This window comes from Anneissia japonica, unplaced genomic scaffold (assembly GCF_011630105.1).
Source record: "Anneissia japonica isolate Jap-2015-1 unplaced genomic scaffold, ASM1163010v1 scaffold2617_len527014_cov191, whole genome shotgun sequence".
Classification (NCBI taxonomy): domain Eukaryota; kingdom Metazoa; phylum Echinodermata; class Crinoidea; order Comatulida; family Comatulidae; genus Anneissia; species Anneissia japonica.
The window spans coordinates 415,384-439,771 of NW_022714155.1; the positions used below are offsets into that span (position 1 = coordinate 415,384).

The 24,388-nt window shown below is 31.3% G+C and overlaps 1 protein-coding gene across 5 annotated transcripts; it reads right to left on the reverse strand.

Moving 5' to 3' along the window:
- Positions 1 to 8,168: 8,168 nt before the first annotated feature.
- LOC117108878 (RILP-like protein 1) lies at positions 8,169 to 24,281 on the reverse strand. 5 transcript variants are annotated; one of them, XM_033251041.1, is made up of 9 exons: positions 23,675 to 24,281; positions 22,072 to 22,207; positions 20,727 to 20,750; positions 17,432 to 17,550; positions 15,751 to 15,942; positions 15,270 to 15,436; positions 14,282 to 14,362; positions 12,295 to 12,351; positions 8,429 to 9,770 (listed from the first exon to the last, which is right to left on the reverse strand). In XM_033251041.1, exons 1-9 carry the CDS (start codon positions 23,930 to 23,932, stop codon positions 9,350 to 9,352), a joined length of 1,455 nt encoding a protein of 484 aa, XP_033106932.1. In that variant the 5' UTR covers positions 23,933 to 24,281; the 3' UTR covers positions 8,429 to 9,349. The 5 variants fall into 5 exon arrangements, with proteins under 5 accessions (XP_033106935.1, XP_033106932.1, XP_033106934.1 ...); XM_033251046.1 differs by lacking the exon at positions 8,429 to 9,770 and adding an exon at positions 12,025 to 12,076 and having other exon boundaries at positions 23,675 to 24,276; XM_033251044.1 differs by lacking the exon at positions 12,295 to 12,351 and having other exon boundaries at positions 8,169 to 8,570; positions 23,675 to 24,276.
- Between the last annotated feature and the right edge of the window lie 107 nt (positions 24,282 to 24,388).

Consider the following 24,388-nt stretch of genomic DNA (forward strand, 5'->3'; position numbering starts at 1 on the left):
CTGTATATGTATATTTTAGTGATCTGTTTTGTGTACAGCAGAATAAAAAGATAATGTTGAAGGTGTCAATCTACTTCTCAGGGAATTGTGCAATAGACTAGATGTAACAAGCTCACCTAGCCTTTGTATTTATATAATTTGTGAATTAAACAATATATAGATGTGTATAATATAGTTCAATTTCATAAACACAAAAGTATTTCCCATTAAATAATATACTGTGTAATACATATAATTGATTAAAGGGACAAACTCACGACTTGTTCAACCAAATGTACATTCTAATAAAAAAACAAACTTATATAGATGTGGTTGTGGTTGAGTGAACCTCCCAATCATTTGCATGGTTGAGACATTATGGCAGGTAGTGAGTGATCAACTTGTTCAAACAGCTGTATTTTAATTTACCAATACAGCAAACAGCAAAGAGTGTAGAACTGCAAAAGCTCTAACTCTCAAGGTTTTATTTAAACGCAGTTCTGTCTCTTAAAATACGACCAGGAACTAGAGGAGGTCCTTCAAAAGAACATACCTATTTGAATTCTAATAGGGCGCGCTATATCTTGTGGTAGTGCATTTGTTAACGTTTCATTACATGCATAAAAAATCGGGGCAGTCTAACCCCTTGTAATTCTATACTCTTTGAATACAGATGGCATTTTAAAAATATGTTGTCATTGTTACAAAAAATGGTTTTTATTACCAATTAAAACAAGTTTTTTTTTTTTTTTTTAAGAACTTGATGTGCAAAGTATGAAAAGGAAGGAAGTGGAGGAATATAATTATGATTCAAAATTTGTTGCAGTCATCATTTTTTTTCCTTACATTTACTTCATTCTAATATTTTTAATGCATAGGATTGTCTCTTTAAACTTCTGTTTTTCTTAAGTATTCAACTATAATGCATAATGCTTTCCCTTCAACACGTAACCAAATCTTTTAGTATAATAAGTTAAACTTGTTTGGAGTGCTACTTTGTAACGACCAAGTCATTATTTTTTTATTGTTAGATAATATATAATAGAATTTATCAAATAAATTTTTATCATAAATTGAAAGAATATGTTTGCCAACTCACATTTTAAAATGTATTGAATGAGTATGAATTTTTACACCCTTTTAAAATGATTATATATTTGCAATGTTATCTCCAGTTTCCCTTTAAATTTCCATTTCTTGGGAGGTCTGGATAGGTAATAATAAAAGAGAATTGATCAAAATTATATATTTGTTATTTATGCTGAAAGTCCTTTTGTACTTTTTAGTTGCTTTGTTTTTGTCATATGAAAATTTTATTCCTATATTTATGTATCTCAAATATTCTTATTTTTATAATATATTAACAAAATTTTGAACCATAAAATTTCCAAGTGTTTCTTGGCTATGGAAACACTTGGAAGTATGGAATTTATAAATATCTACAACTGGGGAAAGTTTGGGAAAAATCATGGAAATCTTGTAATGGATAATAATACACTGGTATGGTATATGACACCATTATACTATACCATATTTGGTATTGTATATGACACCATATGGTATGGCATATGAAACCATTTGATACCATATAATGGTATATGGCACATATTTTGTGTTCCTGTTTCCATGATATTGTAGGACAATGTTGTGGTATTTTGTGACACCATAATGACGTTAATACTGTGTAGTATTTGTATAGTATCATATGATACATACATGGTTTCATATATAATATTTAAATTAAACCTATTTAACAAGTCAATTGTCATTAAATTTGATTTTACTCCAGCTTAAGCACCCAGATAAATTGTGTTTATGTTATATCCTTGAAGAATGTCTCATTAAAATGTTATATTGTCAGTAGAATACAAGATTATAATGTAGGATAGAAAAAGGTTGGTTGCTCTTCCCCTACAATCAACTTTTGTATTATAATAATGAGACTTTCCTAAAGTGTACAAATACTTTTTATAAGACATTTTTTAAGTGACGACATGAAATGTATATCTTGATTTGTATTTTTACATTGTTGACATTTTTTTAATACTTTAATATGTCATTCAAAAATATGTATATGTAGGAATTGTATGTAGAAAATGTATCGTTAAAACTTAAGTTATTTATAATATGTGCTGATTCTTTCACTATTATGTCCAATTTGAACGGAAGATTTACATTTACCATATTGAGTCATCACTATAAATTTCAGTGGCGGATCCAGAAATTTGAAATAGGGAAGGGAGTTTCACAGATGGAGAGTCTATAATACCTCAGGCCCACCATGTTTGAGACTGAGTTCAGAAAATTTATGATTATGGCACAGAAATAGCATTCTGAATCTTAAAATTTGAATATAATATTCTTTTTATCTCCACTTAATTTTTATTTTGAAAAATTTAAAGGAGGGGAGCCGACTAGCCCTCCCTCAGTGGCGGCTCTATTATATATTGTGAGGGTGGGGGGGCTGAACTGTCCGACAGGGGGACTTGACTCGTAGGCCTGAGTTGGGGGAAGGGTTTGAGAGGGTGATCACCCTCCCAAATGAAATTATTTTAAGAATAGGAACCTCTTGATGGCCATAAATGACACTCTCTGATTGTGACAGACTTGCTGGCATGGCGTGGGCCATTTTTATATATTTTTTAATCCAACTGCCCGACGAGCTCTGTCCGATGGGGGGGCTTGCCCTGTATGTTGTGGAGCTGAAGCCCCTGTCCACCCTCCCATTTGAATCCGCCACTGAAGATCATGCATAAAACAGAAAAGCATGTGCAATTGAGCAGTGTTTTATTTTCAAATTGTTGAAGATTTTGAAATGATAAAATTGGTGGTAAAAATTTATCAGAGTACAAACTCAATTAAGCATTGGAAAGCATAATCAGTTGACTCGCTTCTTAGAGAAAATTATTTGTGAATTAATTGTTTCTTATCGAAAGTGAAAAGACCGACACATTAGAGCCTGTCCTCTGTTATTAGTTCCAATGTAATTCATGCTGCTATTAACACTCCTAAAGATTGTACCTTTATTTGTATAAATACAAAACATAGTTCTGCTTTGTTAAAAAAATTAAATCAAAATATTTATAGATCAAATAAATTCTATGAAAGAAAAGTAACATCCGACATGTTTAATCAAGCATGACAGAATGTCAAATGTAGATAGACAAGTTAAACCAGTACCTCCTTGGTTAAACTGTGTTCCCATAATTATTTTGGTTTTTAATGTCTTTTATTACCATAGAGATCATTCAATCATGGGGACTGTTTAGGGGGTAGGGGTCATTCCAACATGCATATGTCATCTAAGGTATTACTGTATTTTAAAAAGCAGTAGCATTTATACTTTCTTTATGTTTTCTCAGTAATAGAATTTGCCAAAGTATGTCTATATAATTTAGCCTTGGTAATATTGGTATGTATTTGGAGTCATTATTATATCAAAGACATTTTCTCAATAATAGTAAGCTATATTAAATTTGTGTAAAATTTTACCAAGATATTTATTCATGTTTTATAATAAAACTGACAATATTCGGAATAAAGGAAGTCTCTGTACTAAACTAAGGACATTTTGCGATGTATTTTTATGTCTGTTATCACTGCCCACATCAGTTTCTTTTTTGGTGAAGGGAAAAATTCAGTGGAGAGCAGTTTTGTCACATAATGCCCAGCATCACATATAAATAAAAAATACAATATAGATAAGATATTAGTTTCAGGTAATTTAATTAAATGTAATGAAGTTAAAAGTACAGGTAAATAAAATATTGAAAGTATAAAAAGTAAAAACATGGAAATTGGTCAACAATTTGATTAAATATACATATTGTAAATAATTTTCATAAAACTGCTTAGAAATCACTTAATGAAAAGTCACTTAGTTTATGTCTAAATGATTAAAATATGTTATATGAAATTAATGTTTTAAAAGTACAAATGTTTGTATTTGGCTCAGAAAATTAAAGCAAAACATCCTGTTGTATGACTGAAATGTAGTGTATAGTCTCTGCCTTATTGTAGGTAAAAGTTCGCTATTATACAAAAAGACACTAACAATAGTGGAGGCCTATCAGTTTGGTTATGATGATACTGTATATGGTATTTTCTAGTATGGGATGGCGCTAGGATTTCCCTGCGGGGGATGCCAGTGTCCCCGACAGGGGCCCGATGCTTCCGATGAGGGAGATTTCCCCGACGAAAGCAGAGTGGGCATGGTCGAGCGTCGCTTAAAATGTTTCAAAAGCCCCCAAAAATTTTGACAATTTAGGGGTTTCAAAGACTTAATCAAATTTAGAGTCTACTAATATGCACAAAATACATATAACTGTTTTTTTCTCCCCGACGAATTGTGGTTTTTCTCACCGACAACTTGCCTACAAGTTAGCATTCAATCCTACAAGCAACATTGGGGCAGCATCTTCATGAAATAATGGTGTAGCTTCACAATAAGTCAGTTAATTATTAGTACTGTAATGGTAAAAGATAGCATCCCAAGTCATTGTTGTTTACTGACACTGAGTTTTGAATAATGTTATACTTAGAAATTTGATGATACATATCAAATTACTGGTCTTTGTTGTAAATTGACAAACACACTGTCGGCTTTTCCTCGGACAAAATTTGGGGAAACCACTGCAGGGGCGTGGGGTGGTTTTAGTCTGGGGGTGCGAAAAATGAGAATGCGGAAATAAATCTTGCTTCATTTTTACTATTTTAACCCATTGAGTGGAACTAATTTGCTGCCAATGGGGGTGCCTCCACATTCAAATAATTCCACCCACTCCCAGCCTATGCCCATGCATTGTAGTAAGTGATGTAGAAAAAGAGAAATTTAATTGAATTATGCAAACAAAGTCAAGTTATAAACACATCAAATCAACTTTATTCACAATTTTTTTTAGGATGTAAATCTTTCATGTCAATTATAGTAAAAATACCTGTACATTATTTAACTATTTATAATACTATTAAAATGATCAATTACCGTACCGATTTGTGACTAATGTATTTTAACCAATAAGCTCAAAATTTGTTTGTAGACTCGTATGCATTCCCATCTACATATAGTAGCATCCTGAGAAAAGTCAGAATACAAGCCAGTTGTAAATGTGACAATTACATCTTCGGTAATATCAACTACAGGTTTACCTCTAAGTAAAGACTCCTTCAATCAAAGACCACCTCCAATTAAAGGTCATTTTTCAGTGATACCAAATTAGCAAATGTCTTTTATATTTGTTACTCTAATCAGAACCAAAAGTGCTAAAAACCATGGAACCACTCGTCCCAAAAGTTGTCTTTAATTGGAGGGAGACCTGTATTAAAAATCAAATACAAGTTTTCTAATGCTTTTTTGATGCTTTCAATTTCACAAAAAAAATAAGATGTGTTTAAAATGTACAAAATATATAAAAAATCCCCTGAATAAGTGGCAAGTACCTTAAATCAATTGTATACAGTACAGGTATAGAATTATGCACCAAAAATTATGAGAGCTTTGATACTAATAAATTATATATAATCTATATATATATTACCTCCGCTACATTTGAAACTGTTGTTTTTGTCGAGTTTTTGTTTCAATTGAGTTGCTTTAGTCGTCATCAGAATAATATATATTGTATCAATAGACTTCTGATGTTTTATAGCAAGTATTTCAACAGAAAGTTCAAAGGAATTACCTCATTTTATGCATATTAAAATGGAGTTAGTAGACGTCTTAATAGCTATTAAGCAGTATGGTGAATCGTAGGAAATTATGTTACAATCTTTCTTAAACAGCTGATATTGTGTTAAATCTCAGCATTCTAGTCTTGATTTTTTACGCAAGTCTACTTTTAATGATAAGATCAATTTCAAAGATAAAATCCCTCCAGGGTCTGACCCCCAATATAAAAATAACACTAGGTTCTGGCAGTCATTCTCTACGGTTCTTGACTAATTGACAGTTAACCTCTGTAGCTGTACCCTTTCTCTTTTCTGGATTCCAAAGTACAGTTGTGCTGTAAAAATCTGAATCTCTGTTTATAAACTAAACATGGCTGTTTACATTTCTTACTAAATGAATGGCATTTACACTCCTGTCCATAGTTTTATTAACCTACGAATAAGAGGTGGTACCTGCAAAAAAAAAACAAGGAGGTCGGTGCAAATTTGTCACCACCATTATTTGGAGTTTTAATGCATGGTGTGCAAATAAAATGTTGAATTACAGATCTTTCAGAAATTCTGTACAACATAAAAGCCATAGGTGGACATTTTTTGATTGATTTACTCAGTTATATGTAAATTTATATTACATCCAATAAGGAATTCTAAAAATAATTTACTTAGGCATTTTATATCTTTGTATGTTTCTGATTAATTCTTCTGATGGTTTTTTTTGTACTAGTGTATTTCATAATATGTAGGATAGGGTGCAAATCTTGTTTGGGCTTTTGCCCATTCCCTATCCTAGCAATCAATATTGTTTCATTTCTGTATATTTTTGCCAAATAAATATTATTATATTCCATTTTTTTGAAATATATTTTTGTTCTTCAAAAGTACTAATTAAAAGAAACATAAAAACATCTAATATAAGCTTCTTCAACTACAGTAATTGATACATTTTAAAATTAACCTTCACAGTTTATATATTACTTCAGTTCACAGACCAGCTGCGTACATGCTACATTACAAATTACTACCTATAAAATACGCAATATGCACCTTTCCTGCAGATATTAGTTGGAAGTAGAACTGATATGGTAATACCAAAGTACTGTAATCTATCATGTTATTATTATTATTATTTAATCTATCATATTATTATTATTATTATTATTATTATTATTATTATTATTATTATTATTATTATTATATTAGCTACCATAGCTCTCAGTGGCTTCTAAAAGCGTGTAGGGTGGACCACCCTAGAAAAAGTTTACGCCTCCCACCAAAAATCTGCTAAGCAAACTACACTAACGTAGTTAAATATCACCGAATATCACACCATTCTCAGTTATTGCCTCCCCATCTCTTATTAGCCCTCATTGTCGATATGCCACTACTAATGCTATTACATGACTGCTCAATAAGTGTACAATCTATCTTTGAATGGCTAGAACAAATCATTAATATATCAACCTCAGAAATAATTTGCATAGAATAAAAATAAATAAAATTTATGCAATAATAATAATAATGTTATTTACCAACAGTCTTATCTATCACACCAAAGATTAGCACAATTCCAAATCCATTGGTTAAACAAGGAATTAAACCAAACAACTAACATAAATAAAGAACATCATCTATCAACAGCAGGAAACCAGCCAGCCTAGTAGCGACTAATGCTCTATTGTACTATCAATACTTAAGTGACACATACATCTGTAATTTTCCTATATATGGGCATGGTAATGTCATATCATACCCATATATAGGCATATTGATATATGACTGCCATATATGGGCATCGTTCTTTAAAACTTAAAGTCAGGCTTCGGAGGAATACAAATTTTTCAAATGTTGTGATTTTTCTAAGACAGAAAAAAGTTGTTTGACTAAAAACTGGGGAACGGTGAACGAGATACAGATTTTTGAATATTTAAAGACTGGGGGAAAAAGGGGCGTAACCGCCCAATTTTACACCTTTTCCCCCAGTTTTTAAATATTAAAAAATCTGTATCTCATTCACCATTCCCCAGTTCTTCGTCAAACAACTTTTTTCTGTCTTAGAAAAATCAGATCTACAACATGTATCAACAATTTTTTTCCCTCTGAAGTCTGACTCTAATAGTATGGATACAGCTTTATTATACATTTTTTTTAATTGATAATCATAATTATTTCTTTCAATTTAAGTACACTGGATACAAGAGTATATGCCAATACTTAGTTTGGACTGTGCTTGCCCGTATCAAAGGTCAATCAACTTAAACTTATGTTGTATATTTGCTTATGTCGGTTGACTTTGATACAGACACATGCAGTCAAAACTACACACTGGCTTATTGAATGAATGATGGATTCACAATATGAAGCATTCCATTAGACCATTCAACAACCAGAGGAAAACAGATGGAACTATTTACCCATTATGCAAACTTGTTTTTGAAATTCTGAATCCATCGTTCATAAATTACAATCTACCAATCACAAATATAAGTGCAAACATTTTAAATATCTACATATACCATACTGTCCCCCTGCCCTATATATACCATATCATTTTTCCCCTGCCCTATATATACCATATTGTTCCCCCGGCTTGTATAGGAATAGCACCAATATCATCATCATCGCCACTACTCTCGTCGTGAGATGTGTCAGGAAGCTCACCTTCCATAACGACATGTGGAATTCTTGCCGGCTTAACATGTCTCCTCGCTTTGTTTGAACATCCCCCGTTTGAGTTGTTATTGCTGCTCAATTCAGTGAATCCATCAAACCATTCTAGGTCATCTTCACGTCCGACCCACGTCAGCTCTGTACTGCTCCGTGAGTCCATAGTATTTGAGCGTGAAGATGTTGGAGATGTGTTTGGACTTGAGAAGAGGAGCTTCTTGACATTAGGGGAAACTTTCATCTTGATCACACGCTGGAATCTGTCAAATTTGAAAGTAAATTTGAGGACAAAAAGAAATTCAATATCAGTTAATTAAATAAATTATGTCAGAAAAAACAGATCAGATTAATTCAATTATACTAAATCATTTTTAGACAAACCTGTACAGAGAAACAAGTAATTACAGCCTTTTAGTCATTACTTAATATAAAGCTCTCTTACTGTTGTAAAATTATGAAAGCAGGGAAAAAGATTAAAGATAAAAAATTACTAAGCACTTGCTAAGCCACTAATCTACATGGTCATCTTACATACCTTGAATGTCCATGTTTAAGATAAGAATACACTTGAAATATCTAATATGTAAAATGGTAAAGTTCTTTAACATATATCTAAAACATTTACAGAGCACAATATACAGTAAACATTTATAGGTGTTTTATTATCAAGATCATATCTCCAACTGTTTTCTATAAACTACTGTTTATATATACATATTTGAATAAAAATAAAGAAAAATGTTTGACTTTCATATTAATATAGGCAGAAAAAATTCCTATCAAAAGTGCTTTTAAATAATTTAACAATTCTTAGTTACATGCACTATATAGAGCCATCCGATGCTTAAACAATTATTTTAAAAAAATCTCAAATGCTACATAACAGAAGTGCATTTTGTATTTAATTATTTATCTTTTCAACATTGACCAAGACTGTCCTTCTTGGGTGATTTTTTAACAGCATTCTTTCTAACTTGGCATGAAAAACACTCAGAATATATTTTTTTTCGCTGCATAAAATATTTTAATATACATCTGTTTAAATAACTTTCACTCTTTGTTCCTTTTCTTGTCCTTGATTTGTTCCTTCGTTTTGTTTTACTCTATGCCTCTCATCATCCACGGTAATTGCTAATGCTATGCTAGAGCTTGCTTGCTCTTCGGACACATCGGCTTTAATGTTGGTAAAATCGGCAGATGATTCAGGTGAAGGCTCGGCAAAATGATCTTCCTTAATCTCATTTGCATCATCAATGTCAAAGTTCACGATCTCCCAATCACTTTTACTTATGTTATGTGTTCCAGTGTTTGTGCTACCTTCGCTTAATTCAGATAGCTCCCTCATACGGCTGTCTGTATCAACAGTATTGTTATTAGTCTCTGAACCAGATGCCCTTCTAGCAGATGGATTACTTGGTTTAGCTGCTTTAGAAGACTTTGGGGAAAATATTAGTTGAAAACTGAAAAAAATGAAAGAAAATAATGATATTAAAAATTAAACATGAGAGTGCTATCGTCATGCTGAAATTGTTTTATTTGTCTCCCCACCTGTTTATATTTCATAAATTACTATATTATAAATTGGATATTATAAATTTTATACTGCTTAGAACTTTAGAATTCTTCATTTCAAATTTGTTTTCATTTTTAAAATATCTAAAAGCAATATAATCATGGATAGAAAATGCTGTATTTTAAAATAATACTATTATCATTATTACTAACCTATTATTATTATATTATTATTAATATCAATTGGTTATTGTTGTTGAGCATTGGAATAGTACCAAATATTATTATTAATATTATTATTCGCACTAAATGACAATTTTTTATGCATGTATGAGCTTATGTAAATGCTAATATTTTCATCATAATTTTATTATCAATAATTCTATTACTCATTAATTATTTTCATTATAAGTTTATAATTATTATATTTAATAATCAATATCAATTATAATTATCATATTGTGCTCAATTATAAATATCATTAATTATAGTTGATAATTAAACATTCTTTTTTATTTAAAAATAAGCAGTTGTTATTAGTAGGAAAACTTCATGAAGAAAAAATATGAGTGCAAAATGAACATGCAATAAAGTACTGTAAAAAAATGTAATATAGTTAAAATGAGGCATGCCATCCCAAAAAATGACATTTAATATAGCACCACATTTTAAGCTGTAAAATGATGGGTCATTTACTGATATTGATTTTGCCCTAGTTATACAACTATGACATTCTTATGCTGATTACTCATTATAACATTATAATATTGCGACAATACACTGGGATGGATTGGAATACCTCAAATAGGTTAAAAAAAATCTTTTATGTGTAAAATGTATGAGATATGACAAATTAATATAGGATTTATACAGCACACATTTTAGGCACTCATTTACACTTCTGAGTAAAGAGAAACACATTCAGACCAAGGGTATCACAAAGAAATCACAAACATTCGGTTGGCAGTCAAAAACAAAAGTTTTTCCACATGCGTTCATGCTAGTAAATAAACAGTAGCTTCATGCTAAAATCATACAGATATATTTGCGTTAATTAAAGTAAAATCTACACTTATTTTTTTTGAAAATATAAATCAAAAATAAAGTAATATTAAATAAATGAAAAATAAAATATTAAGGGATACACTAGGATATACTCCTGTGTAGTAGAATGGATTAAATTGCTGTTTGGTCAAAAATATCATTTTGTAAAAAGCTTGGTGGTTTTAATAACACATATTATTGGTTTCAATATATCATTAAGGTTGTTATAATATATACCTCAATGTGTATTACCTTGGATAGAATGCATAATACTGTGCAGCCAAATGTGAGGTTCAGATGAAATCAGATGAAATCCATGCTAATCCATTGTACTAATGACACACATTCACACGTTTAACCAGTAAATTATGTTGCGGCATACCCTCATTATCATTACACAATTAGTATTAAAAATTGTCAGTCCAACATGTTCACAAGATAGTCAAATGATTGGTACCAACCAGAAATAACCTGGGTGTTTCCTTCACAGGCAAGTTATCTCATCTTGCAATCAGAATTACTATAATGTTGCTTTTGAGCACATCACAGCCAATCAGAGGCAAGGATAATTTAGGATGCCTATATTTTTAACAAGCATCATTAATGTAAATGTGGGCGCACCCTAAACTATCCTTTGAATCTGTAAGACTGCCAGTTTAATATGATCAATGTTTTTACAGAAATTTGACAAGTTTCCATAGTTATAATCAAACACAGATAAACTATTAGATCATTCTGAAGTAATGTCTTCAGCCACATTTGAAAATATAATTAATATGTAGAGTTATACATAACAATGACATAAAACACAAAAAATGAAAGTAATAACAACACTGAAAAATGAGACTAAATAGAAGCAACAAAACAGGAAATAACAGGAAAATTAACAACTGAACAATTACAAACATATAGAGATGTTTTAACATACACAATAAACTAAAGCTTGGTAAAACTGATGTGTTACTCAACCGGAATTGAGGCTACTATGCTTACATTAGTCACCACCATATACCATATAATATATAATTTATATATAATTGTATATAGTATACACCATAGAGCCACCACTGGTCTGGAACCCAGTTCTCAGAAGTTGTTTGCCTTTTGTATTCAAGGTCTAACTTAAACGATTAGTTCCTCCATGATTTATATATAGAGTATTTTTTCACCCCCTTATGATGGCACTGCAGACAATACACTGTAGTATATTCTATTTTAAAACATAAATAAAAAATAACAATCTTAAGTAATACTGCAATCAGAAATTAATTATTTTATAGTGCAAAATAATAACACATTATTTAAATCTTTTTTATGAAAATGCTTTAAAAAATTAGTAAATATATTAATTGCTTTCAAAACATTATATTTTGCTATAAAATATTATGCTCTGGTCTTTTAACAAGTGCATCAGTAAAATAGTCTTACAAATTTGTAAATTTTGAGACAGTTTCTGTTTGAATGAGAGTCCGTCTGCAATTGAGTCTGAAGGGAAAACACGACATTTTTACAAACAATTTTTAAAATATAAAGAAACTAAAATATACAAACATGATAAATAAATATTAGATACATGCCACCGATTTTCACATCAAATTAAAAAAAAAACAATTATATAAATTTATTATAATTATAAACACTTAATTATCAGTATGTGTTTAAATAGTGAACTGACTGAGATAAATAATGATACCCACACTTTGCAAAAGTATGATATGATATGCCAGATAATTGACATTTTAATTGCTTACAACTGAAACTGGGCCTATACCTGAGACTAAATGGAAATGTGGGTTGTATATTCTATGTATACTTAAAGGTGGGGCTATACATGAACATTGGTTCATGTATATATAATTTAATATAAAACTTGATAGAAACAATTAAAGAAAGAATGGGAGTAAAGATCCAAAAAAGAAAAATAAGCAATGATGATAAATGACAAGAAAGAAATACAGTAGATGAGCTGGATGCCAATTTGAAAGAAAGATCCAGAAAGTATAATACATACACCAAGTATTGAAAAACACGCCATCGTGTTGGGATTCAATATTTCGACATTAATTATGTCATCATCAGGATTCGTGATGATGACATAATTAATGTCGAAATATTGAATCCCAACACGATGGCGTGTATTTAAATACTTGGAGTATGTATTATACTTTCTTATCTGAGATTAATCGGTGGACCTTCCGGTTAAAGAAAGATCTCGTCCAAAAAAACTTTAAATCTGCCACATTGGAGAACACCAATAATAGTGGCCTTTACTTGATGGTGCGTTTGTATCCAAAGATTGGTTTATACCTGAATTTAGGCTTGTTCCTAAAAGTTGGTATATTCAATTACACGTTATGGTGGGACTGATGACAGGTTTTATAGTCAATGGTGGACTTATACCATGAAAGTTGGGCCTGGAGGTTAATTTTCAGCCTTATACCTGAAGGTGGGCTTATACCAGAAGGTTGGTTTACTGTATATTTATGGTTAAAGGTTAATATCCAAAGGTCAGCTTAAACCAGGAAAAGCACAGTACAAATTATTTTCACTTTGTTTTAATACATGTTATAAAATACAATTACTGTTACTGTGTATTTGCACACTGATCATGCTAAAGTAAGGCATACTGTACTGTACCTTATAATCAAACAGATAGTAATATGTACAAATCTATTATAAAATGTAATTAACAAATGAAATGACCCAAACTTATACATAATTAGGATAATGTGATGTCCAATCCATGCTAAGATTAAAATAATAGCTTCATTTCCCCTTAAATCTATATAAAGTACTATAATCTTACTATTTACTTAAAATATTAGTTTACTATTATTTCCACACAAATACAAAATCTATCTGCAAACACTATTCTGATATTGATAAGTTGAACTACAGTAAAGTGCACACTTTTATTATATATAAAACAGGAACTATGAATGATAGTATTGTATATAAAGAAACAATATATTACAAGATTTATTTCAATCATGTTGATAAAAAAATTTAAAAAACACTGGCACTTTGAAAGTGAAATTCCATCTTGTTTACAGAATGAACCAAACATTCAATATTATGCAACAATTATTATGTTAATATTGGTATAGTAATTATTTGTATGGTGTATGGTAAAGGCTGATGAAAGAATAATTTAGGATGTCATAGCTGATGACATCATAGTTAATGATATTATAACTGATGATGTCATAGCTGATGATACCATAGCTGATGATGTCATAGCTAATGATGTTATAGTTATAACTTATGTCATAGCTGATGATGTCACAGCTTTTGAGGTTATAGCTGAGTATGACATAGCTAATGATGTCATAGCTGGGGAATAGATGATGAATAGCAAATGTAGAAGTATAAAGTTTTAATGAAAACAAATGAATATTTCTTTGGATTTACTTACAATTTTCTAATGCCAGAGTCTTCATGTCTCTTCGGTGGTGTTACTTGTTCAGTAGCAAGGATGTATGGATCTTCAGACGGCCTGAATAATGAATCACATTGGAAAGATATGAATGATAAATAATGTATATTAGAGCTGTCACGATATCTATTACAACTCAATAGTGATTTTATTATCTCATCACATGATGTACTACAAACATTAAAATGAATATTTTTATATTATAGCCACTGTGTGTGCACTGAACCGTGGAAATATCTTGGTCCCCAGTTCAATTGCCATTGCTGCTCTCCTTGTATTTCAGCTGGAGGACTGAATGCAAGATACGATAGAGCACCGTCTTTCAGATGAGACAATTTAGCCATTGGTCCCTTGTGCGTTATGGTCTATGTGCATGTTAAAGAATGCAGTACATTCTTCAAAAAAGAAGAAGGGATTGTCTCCCGGTGTATTGCCCAATTACCACCAGAAGGACCGCACTGGAAATAAGTCTTCTTCAGACTTTCGTGGATTATCATTGGTATTTAAAATGAATAAATCCATCCTTCTATTCACTGTGACAAGAGGATACAGAATCAGAATATTAGCAGATTGGTGGTTAAGATTGCCTTGTAAATCTATGGTCCTGGGTCCACAACATTTACATCCAGTAGAGTTATGTAAAACAACAATATTATAAGATGTGTTCTAAATGTTCTTTTAGATGATCCAAAGTCAAGTGTAAAATTAAGATGCTACTGACTATTTATTTATTTCGTTTTGCCTGCCATCAGCAAGGCTTGTCATAAGACTAAGATTAAGACTAAGATTATAAGATGTAAAATAAATCACCAAATACACACTATATACATTGTAGATGTAAATGTCAAAATGCATACTCATGAACATCTAGGAATTTCACATTTACAACAGCATTAAAAGGATGAGTACAAGTTCAACAGTAGTTATGTCACCTCATAATGCACCACATTAAAAAGTTACGTTTTACCTGTAGCCCTGTAATTCATCTTCCAATTCCATCGTCCTAAACTTAAGTTCATCCCTCTCCTGTAGCACCGTCTGAAGCTCCTTTAAAGTGAACCTGGGCCGATTCGGATCCTTCGGATCAATAATAATTTTACCCTCACATTCATCAAATGAACTTCCATTCATTTCCTGAAAGTAAAAGATAACAAGCATAAAAGGGATTGATGCAATTTTAAGCTGTCACTCAGGGTACTTAAGATGTTATCACCTGTATAATGTGTGCACTTGATTTAATTGAGTTTCCACTTACTGTCATATCTACTAATTAAAAAGTTTCGATCTGTAAGTTGAGTTGAGCGGTAAGTGGCAGTGGTGAGTGCCGGTTCAACATCCTCCCTGCCCAGGGTTCATTTGGTAGTTACCAAGTCTTTGTGTATAAGGACTTTAAAGGACTAATTGTAAAGTTTTCCCTCCTTCCCACCACTATATTATTTGATACAAACCTCGGGTACAATATTCTGTTGCATAGTCTCAATTTCAATTCCATGCCGTCCCATATCTTGTGCTAACGCTTCTAGTTTTGTTTGCATCTCCGTCTTTTCCTTGATAACGCTCTTAGCCTGCGATGCCAATAGTTCACTCTTCCTCCGTAGCTGTTGGTTCACCTTAGCAAGACGTGCCACTTGCTGCTGAAGCTGTGAATTAAACAAAATAAGTGTTACAATTTTGTGCGAAAATAAAATTTAGTAAAGTTTATATTTTATATTTAAATTATAGGCTTTAACAACCTACAAAGATGACAGAAAAACATATCTTGCCTTTTGTTTACTTGGACCTTGTTTAGTTGCTCTTTATAAATCTACCTATTATTAATACTATTTAAAACATTAGCACTACCTCAAAAGGGGATACTTGGTGAAAATTAACCAGTAACATTCTAAAAGGAAGATATCTCTGAGACTGGAGCTCATCATATTGGTGTTTTGAGACAATGTTACCAGTAATTTAAGAGCAATTTTTAAAAAGATGTTACAGCTTGCCTATAACACTGACCTGAGTTTTAAAAGCTACTTAAGTTATGTTGTGAGCAGGTATATATAACGCCTTTCTTTTAAAATGTAATAATAATCAATCTGTATTTTCATAAATTTCATATATCACTATTATTTGCCATGTATTTTTAATGCAGAAATTGCACTCTTCCACATTGACTTACAAAATAATATTTAAAACAATCTGGATTTTCAATCTTGTACAAGCACAATTACACATCGTGACGAAATATCCGATTTTGTATTAATTAAGAAAGGAAATTCATTGTACTTACTAATTAGAGGGAAAGTATATGAGGGCACGCTTACACATGTCCCCTAGGATAAGCATGTATTGATTCATACACTAAGTATAGACTTAAGATACCTCATTACTCAAGTAATGATGTCATGTTCTAACTTTGGGGCCACTTATCCCATTCCATCAAATAGTAGTGTCATATTTTAATTACACTACTAAATCAGACAGAGTATATGAATATGAATAAATCAAAAAATTGTATGCATACAATTGCTACGGAAATAAGTGACCTTGAACAGCACTTACTCATTAGTATCTATTACAAAATACAAAAATATATAAATAAATCTTAAAAACTAAATTTATATTTTTGTTGTAGCTTAGTTTAATACAATACAATTTTAATTCATTCTCAAAACAACATAATAACAATCTGATGAAAACAGACAGATATAAGCTGCAAGTTAACTATATCACCACCACTGCATTCCATTCATTTTTAGATAATCATAAGTCCAAACTCCAACTAATGCATTCATGTGATGCCATTAAAACGGATATGATTACAAATTGTTTGTGACATTATGTACTTATTTGAGGATATTCATTTACCAGAAAGGGTTATGTAAGGATTACAAAATTTAAATTTAATTTTTGGAAATTTTAACATTGAAGCAAGCATTAAAAATGTAATAACACTTTTTTAATTTAACTGAATATCCATCTAAAGATAGATGTGTTACTCATTGTTTGATGATTATAGAATTTGTATTTGCATTAATGCTGGCTTTATTGGGTGCCAGACTGCTACATAAAGGTCCAACCTGCTATAGTATGCATATAATAGTATGTAATATGCACTTCAGATACTCATATTGTTTAAAGACATACCGCATCAGTATCTTGTAATCGTTGCTGTATTTCATTGTCTTTGGCACGTAGCTGGTCTCTCTGTCGATCCACAGCCTCTTTCAGTTTTGTGATCATCTGTATTTCTTGACGTTCTGCCACTATAGAAGAAAAACAATTGACAACAAACAAACAAAATATTAAAATTTAACATTTCTTGTACCGAGTACTGTAATAAAGTTAAATGCATACAAATTCCACATGCAACAAGCATTAATAAAACATTCATCCCTTTCCCACTAAGCATAAAATCAGGAAGATAATCAACATTGCATAAAATAGCAAACATTCACGAATGGATGTAAGATGAATAAAAATACATAATCCATTTTTACCAACATATTTCAATTTCTTCTTTATGCAATAGAAAGTACAATTAAACAGACTTACAAATGAAATGCCAGCAAGTCAGACAACAAAGCAATTTAAACATTAAGCCTGGATTCCATAAAATTGCTACATTATTAATAACCTAGGAAGACAGGCAGAAATTGGGAGTCTTCCCTAAGGCCCCTTTACTCGACCTGGCCTATTAGCTTTGAATGCCATAATTGGCTAATTTTTCTTACATAATAATATTATATTACCAATTAAAAATCAATAAAAAGCAGATATTCTTTGTCATAACAAAGGCTACAAGATTTTTTTTCCTTGTTACAAACAAAAATATTGTCAACAACCTGGCAGCACGAGTAGTCAGGACCAGTGGAAGATTTAGAACAGAGAGGGAAAGAATATTTACTGACACTATACCCTCCACCTAACCCACTCTCACCCCCCCCCCCCCCCCCCCCCCCCACAAAAAAAGTTATCAATATCATTATCATTTTTCATATTTATATATATTAATATATTTTATTGTTTCAATTCTGTAATTGGCAACTTTTGAACAAATAAAAAAAAAAAACTTGGTAAGTTGGCAAAAATGTAATCTTTATTAAGACATCTGAAAATATTAGCTTATCAACACCTGCGTCATGAGGGGACCATGAATGCAGTGTTGATTCAAACCATCTGAAATTGTCGACATCACCCTAACGAAAGATACTGAATCCTCCCCACGGAGAGGAAATGTAGCTTGGTGGAAAGATGCTTGCCTTCAATTCTTTCTAGTGGCCTGATTGTCTAATGACGGATTCTCACATCTAAAGAATCTGTCTGCGTGAGAAAAGTGAAACTGTTTCTTATTAACACTTTTATTTCGAAGAAGTCTTCTACTTTCATCAAACGTCATTTTGTGATTTTATATCTAAAGGAGATAATTTGTATTCTACTTTTTGTTCTGTGAAAACATTTCAATGAGAGCCAAAAACATTTCCTTGTTTATATACTGTATAAAACATTTTCAATCATTGTAAAGTAAACCTATTTCTTAATATTGAGAATCAAAATTTCTATATTACAGTAATAGCATCTTATTATTCCTGATGATGACATAATTAATGTTGAAATATTGAATCCCAACACGATGGCGTGTATTTCAATACTTGGAGTATGTATTATACTTTCTTAGCATCTTATTAATCGGAACATCTTATTATTATTATTACTATCTTTACTTTCAGTTCAGTTTAAGTTCATTCTAAAAGTTCAGTAATCCTTCCGGGGGTTAAAGTTACTCAGGAAATAATTCTCCAGTGGGTTCATTTCCTTTAATTGTCCAGCTAAGAAGATCCTTCCTTCTGGCAATGACTTCCACTTGAACATCTTTATGTACGGTAATGATCATATCAAATTAATTTATATGGTATCATCAAATACATCCTCTCCATTTTAAGGTGCATGTTATTTCTTCCTTAAGGGGATATCATCCCCTCATTCCTTGTGAATGCTTGTACTTCACCACTTCGATCTTTCTAGACTGGGAATACACTATTTAAAATACAAACCTTAGTACCATAATCTCCAGAATATTACCTCATACTCCCTGGGAATACCTCTTTTGGCCTGGGAATCACCTTTGCCTACACTACTTGGTTACATTATGTCACCTCCGTTATCCTTCTGCTCTGCAGTTATGGTATCATTTTAACCACCTACCAAGTATAAACCCTCAATATTTAATCGCTGGAAGTATCACCGCTTTTGTCTTCAATGATACAGTCTGAGATGAGCTCCAGTAATAAACTCAACTGAACATTAAAATCGTATTATGTCAGCGAAAGTTGTTTCAATATAAACAGTGTCATTGGAAGTTTAGTTTTCTTTTTTAATAGTAATTAACTATTCAATGTTACAGTATTGTTTACATGAATTTTAATCTTTTTTCATGATTGTTTAAGCTCTGATATTCTTATAGGACAACAATTTATCAAAATAACTACCGGTATGAGTGAGGGTCAAAGTTTAGATTGCATAATCCTCAGTCACATGATGAGTACAAAACAGAAAGTTTTTTTAAACTGTTCAGTGTGGAAAGCTTGAAGTCATGTAGCCGAATTTATTCGCATGTTCTCCAATCAAAGTTCTGTACCATTAATTCATGGCTACTGTTTGTTTCATTCATGCATGGATGTATCCATAATTAAAAGATGGTTCACTTGTTAAAACATAATGCATATTAAACAGCATTTACCACATGCAGAAGGGACCTTCACCAGAGAAGAGGAAAAAACATGCCATGCCATTCTTTCGAAATTATTAATTTGTTTTTCTTTTTTTAGTACGGTATTCCACACAGATTCTAAAGGAGGTTCTGTGTCAAAAAAAAAAATATTAGCATTGAGGAACATAAAAATTATAATAAAAATTTTAACAAGATAAAATGATCAACCTATAGTATATTTCTGTGAGCTCTTTTGTTTATTTGAATTAAAAACTTTCCAATTGGTCGATTGGTAAAATACAGCAAGTCAGGTACATGATTTTGTTTCTCTACTGTTCCATACATGACGCAAAATAAAGGCAACACAAATTGATATGCACGTGCAAATGACTCATACACCAAGATTCAGATATGGATAAAGGCAATATTTAAACAACAATGACAGAAACATTGCAACACTTTTATAGACAAAAACCCTCAGATTGGAAGATTACATGCATTGCATTTCACAAATGGCCATATAAAAAACTTGTTTTTCACTCCTTTCATCTTTTTGAACAGTTTCTTTTTCCTTACTGCATTCAGAGCACTCTGGAGGAGAGGCTTGGCCTTTTCCATCATGGGTTGCGCTCTCCGTTACCCTCTCTGTTCCCTCTTTAATAAATGGAGGAGAAACACGTTTTTTATCAGGCATTAAGAGTAGCGTCATTGCAAAACTATATAATGCAATACCTGGTTTTGGCCAACCAATGATGACTAATGAAATGGAAGAAAAACAATGACAAATGAATAAATGATGCATTCATATTATAAATGAAGACAATTTAAAACATGACAAAAAAATATGAACTACTGTAGATTTAAGATGCTGAACATTATACAGTTCAAGCTATTCTAAAATATCATTGTAGACTTGCAGCTAATTTACTAATGAATAATATATAATATACATGCTATACAAAATTACAAAAACAGATAAAGAAAATGCAATAATACAAAATGTATTGATTGGTAAGCCTCTGTAATTAGTTATATACCACTTTTTATACTCGTTTAAAATCATATTTTAATCTGTGTTTTATAATAGATTTGCAACAGACTTTCTTTGTATTGTATTATTAAATAATTGTTCACGTGCACAAAATAACAGCTATGGCTGAATAGAGGTCATCCATTCTAAACATGTTACTTATTCCTTTAGTAGGCCTACAACAAAAGAAAAGTGATTATAATATCTATATTTATAGTTAATTTCTTTTTTACATAAAAGATTTGAATTTTTTTTTTAAATTGTGCTGTTATTTCCTTCAAATTTTCTTTGAGTCCTATTCTTGAGACAAGTCCATAACAATATAGCCACCTCAATTACCAAAAACATAACTTTAATAAGAAATCTCCCTAGCATGCAAACGTAGACTGCTCGCACCTAGACTCCTTGTATCTGCCATTATAACTACAGGCATTTAGGGATCACCTATAAATTACCATATTTTTATGATTTTTTTAAATATCATCAACATTTTTTCTTAAGTATGTAGGTTACTGTATGCATGAGGTGATTTCACATAGGTGTGTCATATAGATCCTATAATATGTGAGAAGAATACATAATGCATGAAAGTATTGTTATGTGCAAAACCTTTAACTACAATATCATGAGACTCGTTTTGTACAGTGTAATGAAAAGCTATTTTCTTTTCAGTTGAATACTATCAATTGAATAGTTGCCAAAAAAGATACAAAGTTGATAAAACTATGGAATGTCATACTTGACTGATTCTAGTCTTTCTTTTGAAGTAGTATGCTTAGTGGGATCACTTTTTAAGAATTGACTTTTAGAATCAAAGTTTATTTGAATAACAAATACCAGTGTGAAACCAAAGATTATTATTATGATTATTATGTGAAATGGAAGTGTGGGACATCTACAACGTCGATTATTCAACAACGTGGGGGTTTTTTCCACAAAACTTTAAAAGTTAATGTATAATCATGGCAGTACAAGACCCATGATCGTTGTTCTGTCATTTATGATTAAATGACATGTATAATTTGAGTACTGCATGTGTACACTTACATTTTTGTCTGTCAGCTACGCCATCTCTTTCTTTCAGTATACATTTGAATGTTTCATTTTCTGATTGTAACTCTGTTATCTCCTCCAACAGCTCTCGACTTTCTTCTCTCCATGCTTGCTCGACTTTGTTCACTTCCTGTTGATAGATATAAGAAAAATGTTACTCATTTTGCTCTTCATATCCCTCCCTGTAATTATCTGCTATAAGTCATTATCTGCTCTAAGTCATATATCTATTATATTAATTTAATGAAGAATTAATGAATGAACGAACGAACGAATGAACGAATAATGTATTCAATTATAAACTTTGATAATGTTTTATCTGCTTTTAAGAATGTTTTTAAACACCACTTTCAGTAAATGTCAAAAATAAGGTAGCAGTTTGAGAGATAAACTTCCTTATGAAGAATATAATATATATATATTTGTTTAATGTTCAATTCAATCAATCAATCAATCAATCAACCAACCAGGCACTCTTCAGTCAAAAATGACTTACATTATTACATTCATATTTACGTAATTAATTATTAATAAATATTTTCATAGTGATGTGACTGTTGAGATAAATTGATGTTAAACAATAAAGCAAGAAAATTTACTGCTAGTCAGAAATATTGAGAAAATGAAAGTGTATACAAAAGACTTAAGTAACGCTTATAATCAACCTGACATCTAATCAGTACCATGTACCTTGTACTCTATGTATTTTTGTCTTACTTATCAATTTGAAATTGACATTATTTTTTACTGAAATAATATAATAATTATTATTATTAATATTAAACAAATTTAAGTTACATCAGGTTTTTTTTTACACAAAACAGGTACACGTACAAAATATAGCACCTTCCAAATTTGTCCATACCCTATGGACAGCATCAGCATAAATAATTTAATTTTTTATAATAATTATTTTTTATATAATAATAAATTAAGTTTAATGATTATGAAGTTGACTATGTTCTGATTAAATTTATAACAATGTATACAGTTTTACAGGTAACAACGTTTCACCCTCAGTAGAAAGAAAGTGGGAAGAGTTACTGGTACTGTATTGTTATCTTTAACTTTGTTTCCACTACTTTATAGTTTAGATGACTTCATTGGCTTTTCTTCATAAATGCACTGCTGCAAGTAAATAAGCAATATATTGATAAAAATGGCTATAGTTATACTATTTTGTATACAGATGCCTGGGTTCACTGCAATGGACATGTAGACTGTCAGACTGGTGAAAATCAGGCGTTCCAAGTATCAGTAGTCTCTCTGAAATGGAGACGGCCTCACAAACTCCCACAAGCAAGCACGAACGCCCGGAAAAAAACCCATCTACCACAAATTCATAATATTTGCATGTTTTTACTACTTTATTAACAATTTTGTCTCATGGAAGTTTTGAAACTGTTAAAACACGACAAATTTTGGATAACATAAATAAATGTATATAAATAAATATTGTAAACATATATAATAATGAATGAGCTTTATATTCTCGATCATGGACCTACACAAAATTATTCTTCCTGCATTTGTGACAATGCTTTAGCCTTAGAGGAGAGAATAAGAAATATTACAAAATGAAACAAAAAATGCTGACCCCTTTCAACCTTGCAATTTCCGCAGTCTTCTTTGCATTTTCGTTCATAAGTACAATTATCCTCTCCTTTCCTTCCTCCGATTCTCCACTGCGTGTTTCCAAGTTCCGTACACATGACTCCAGCTGTTCCAAAACACGGATGATCAGTGGCATCAGATCAGTGACTGACTCACTGCCATAGTCCTCGATCAGCTTTTTCAGTTCTTCGCCGATGTCAGCCGCGATTCCATGTACATCTACTACTGTAAGTTCCGACATATTGATACAGGTTAGCCTAATATAATTACTGTGTATATCTAAGAGCCAACATTCTAGGCTATTCTTAATTGATTGATTACTCACGTCGGGACATTCCTCTCACACTTTCACGATCTTGTACAGGGCGATCAGGGTCAACACCTCAATTTTTGTTTTGAGTTTTCGATTACCTATCACATGACGACATCAGGTGGTGAGCACAGCAAATAGAGTACCAAAATCAAAAATGTGAGCAAGCTTCCATATTACAGAAAGTTTACTTAATTTATTATTATATTAGTTTGTTGAAGCAACAATAACGAAATTGGATTTTAACAGAAACATGACTTTTTTCGCTGGCCGAAAACATTGTCTTAGCTCAGCCAATTACATCAAGCGACTCTAATTGATTGATTATTGACCAATCAAAAGTCGTGGCAAGGTATTTAGGCAAGCGCTATTTTTTCGAATGATTAA

Coding starts and splice junctions, on each gene's coding strand:
- LOC117108878 (XM_033251041.1), bottom strand. CDS start 23,932: ATGTCGGAACTTACAGTAGTAGATGTACATGGAATCGCGGCTGACATC. Junction 14,363..15,269: donor GATGAATTACAGGGCTACAG/GTAAAACGTAAC, acceptor TTCATTATTCAG/GCCGTCTGAAGATCCATACA. Junction 12,352..14,281: donor GACTCTGGCATTAGAAAATT/GTAAGTAAATCC, acceptor TTTTCCCTTCAG/ACTCAATTGCAGACGGACTC.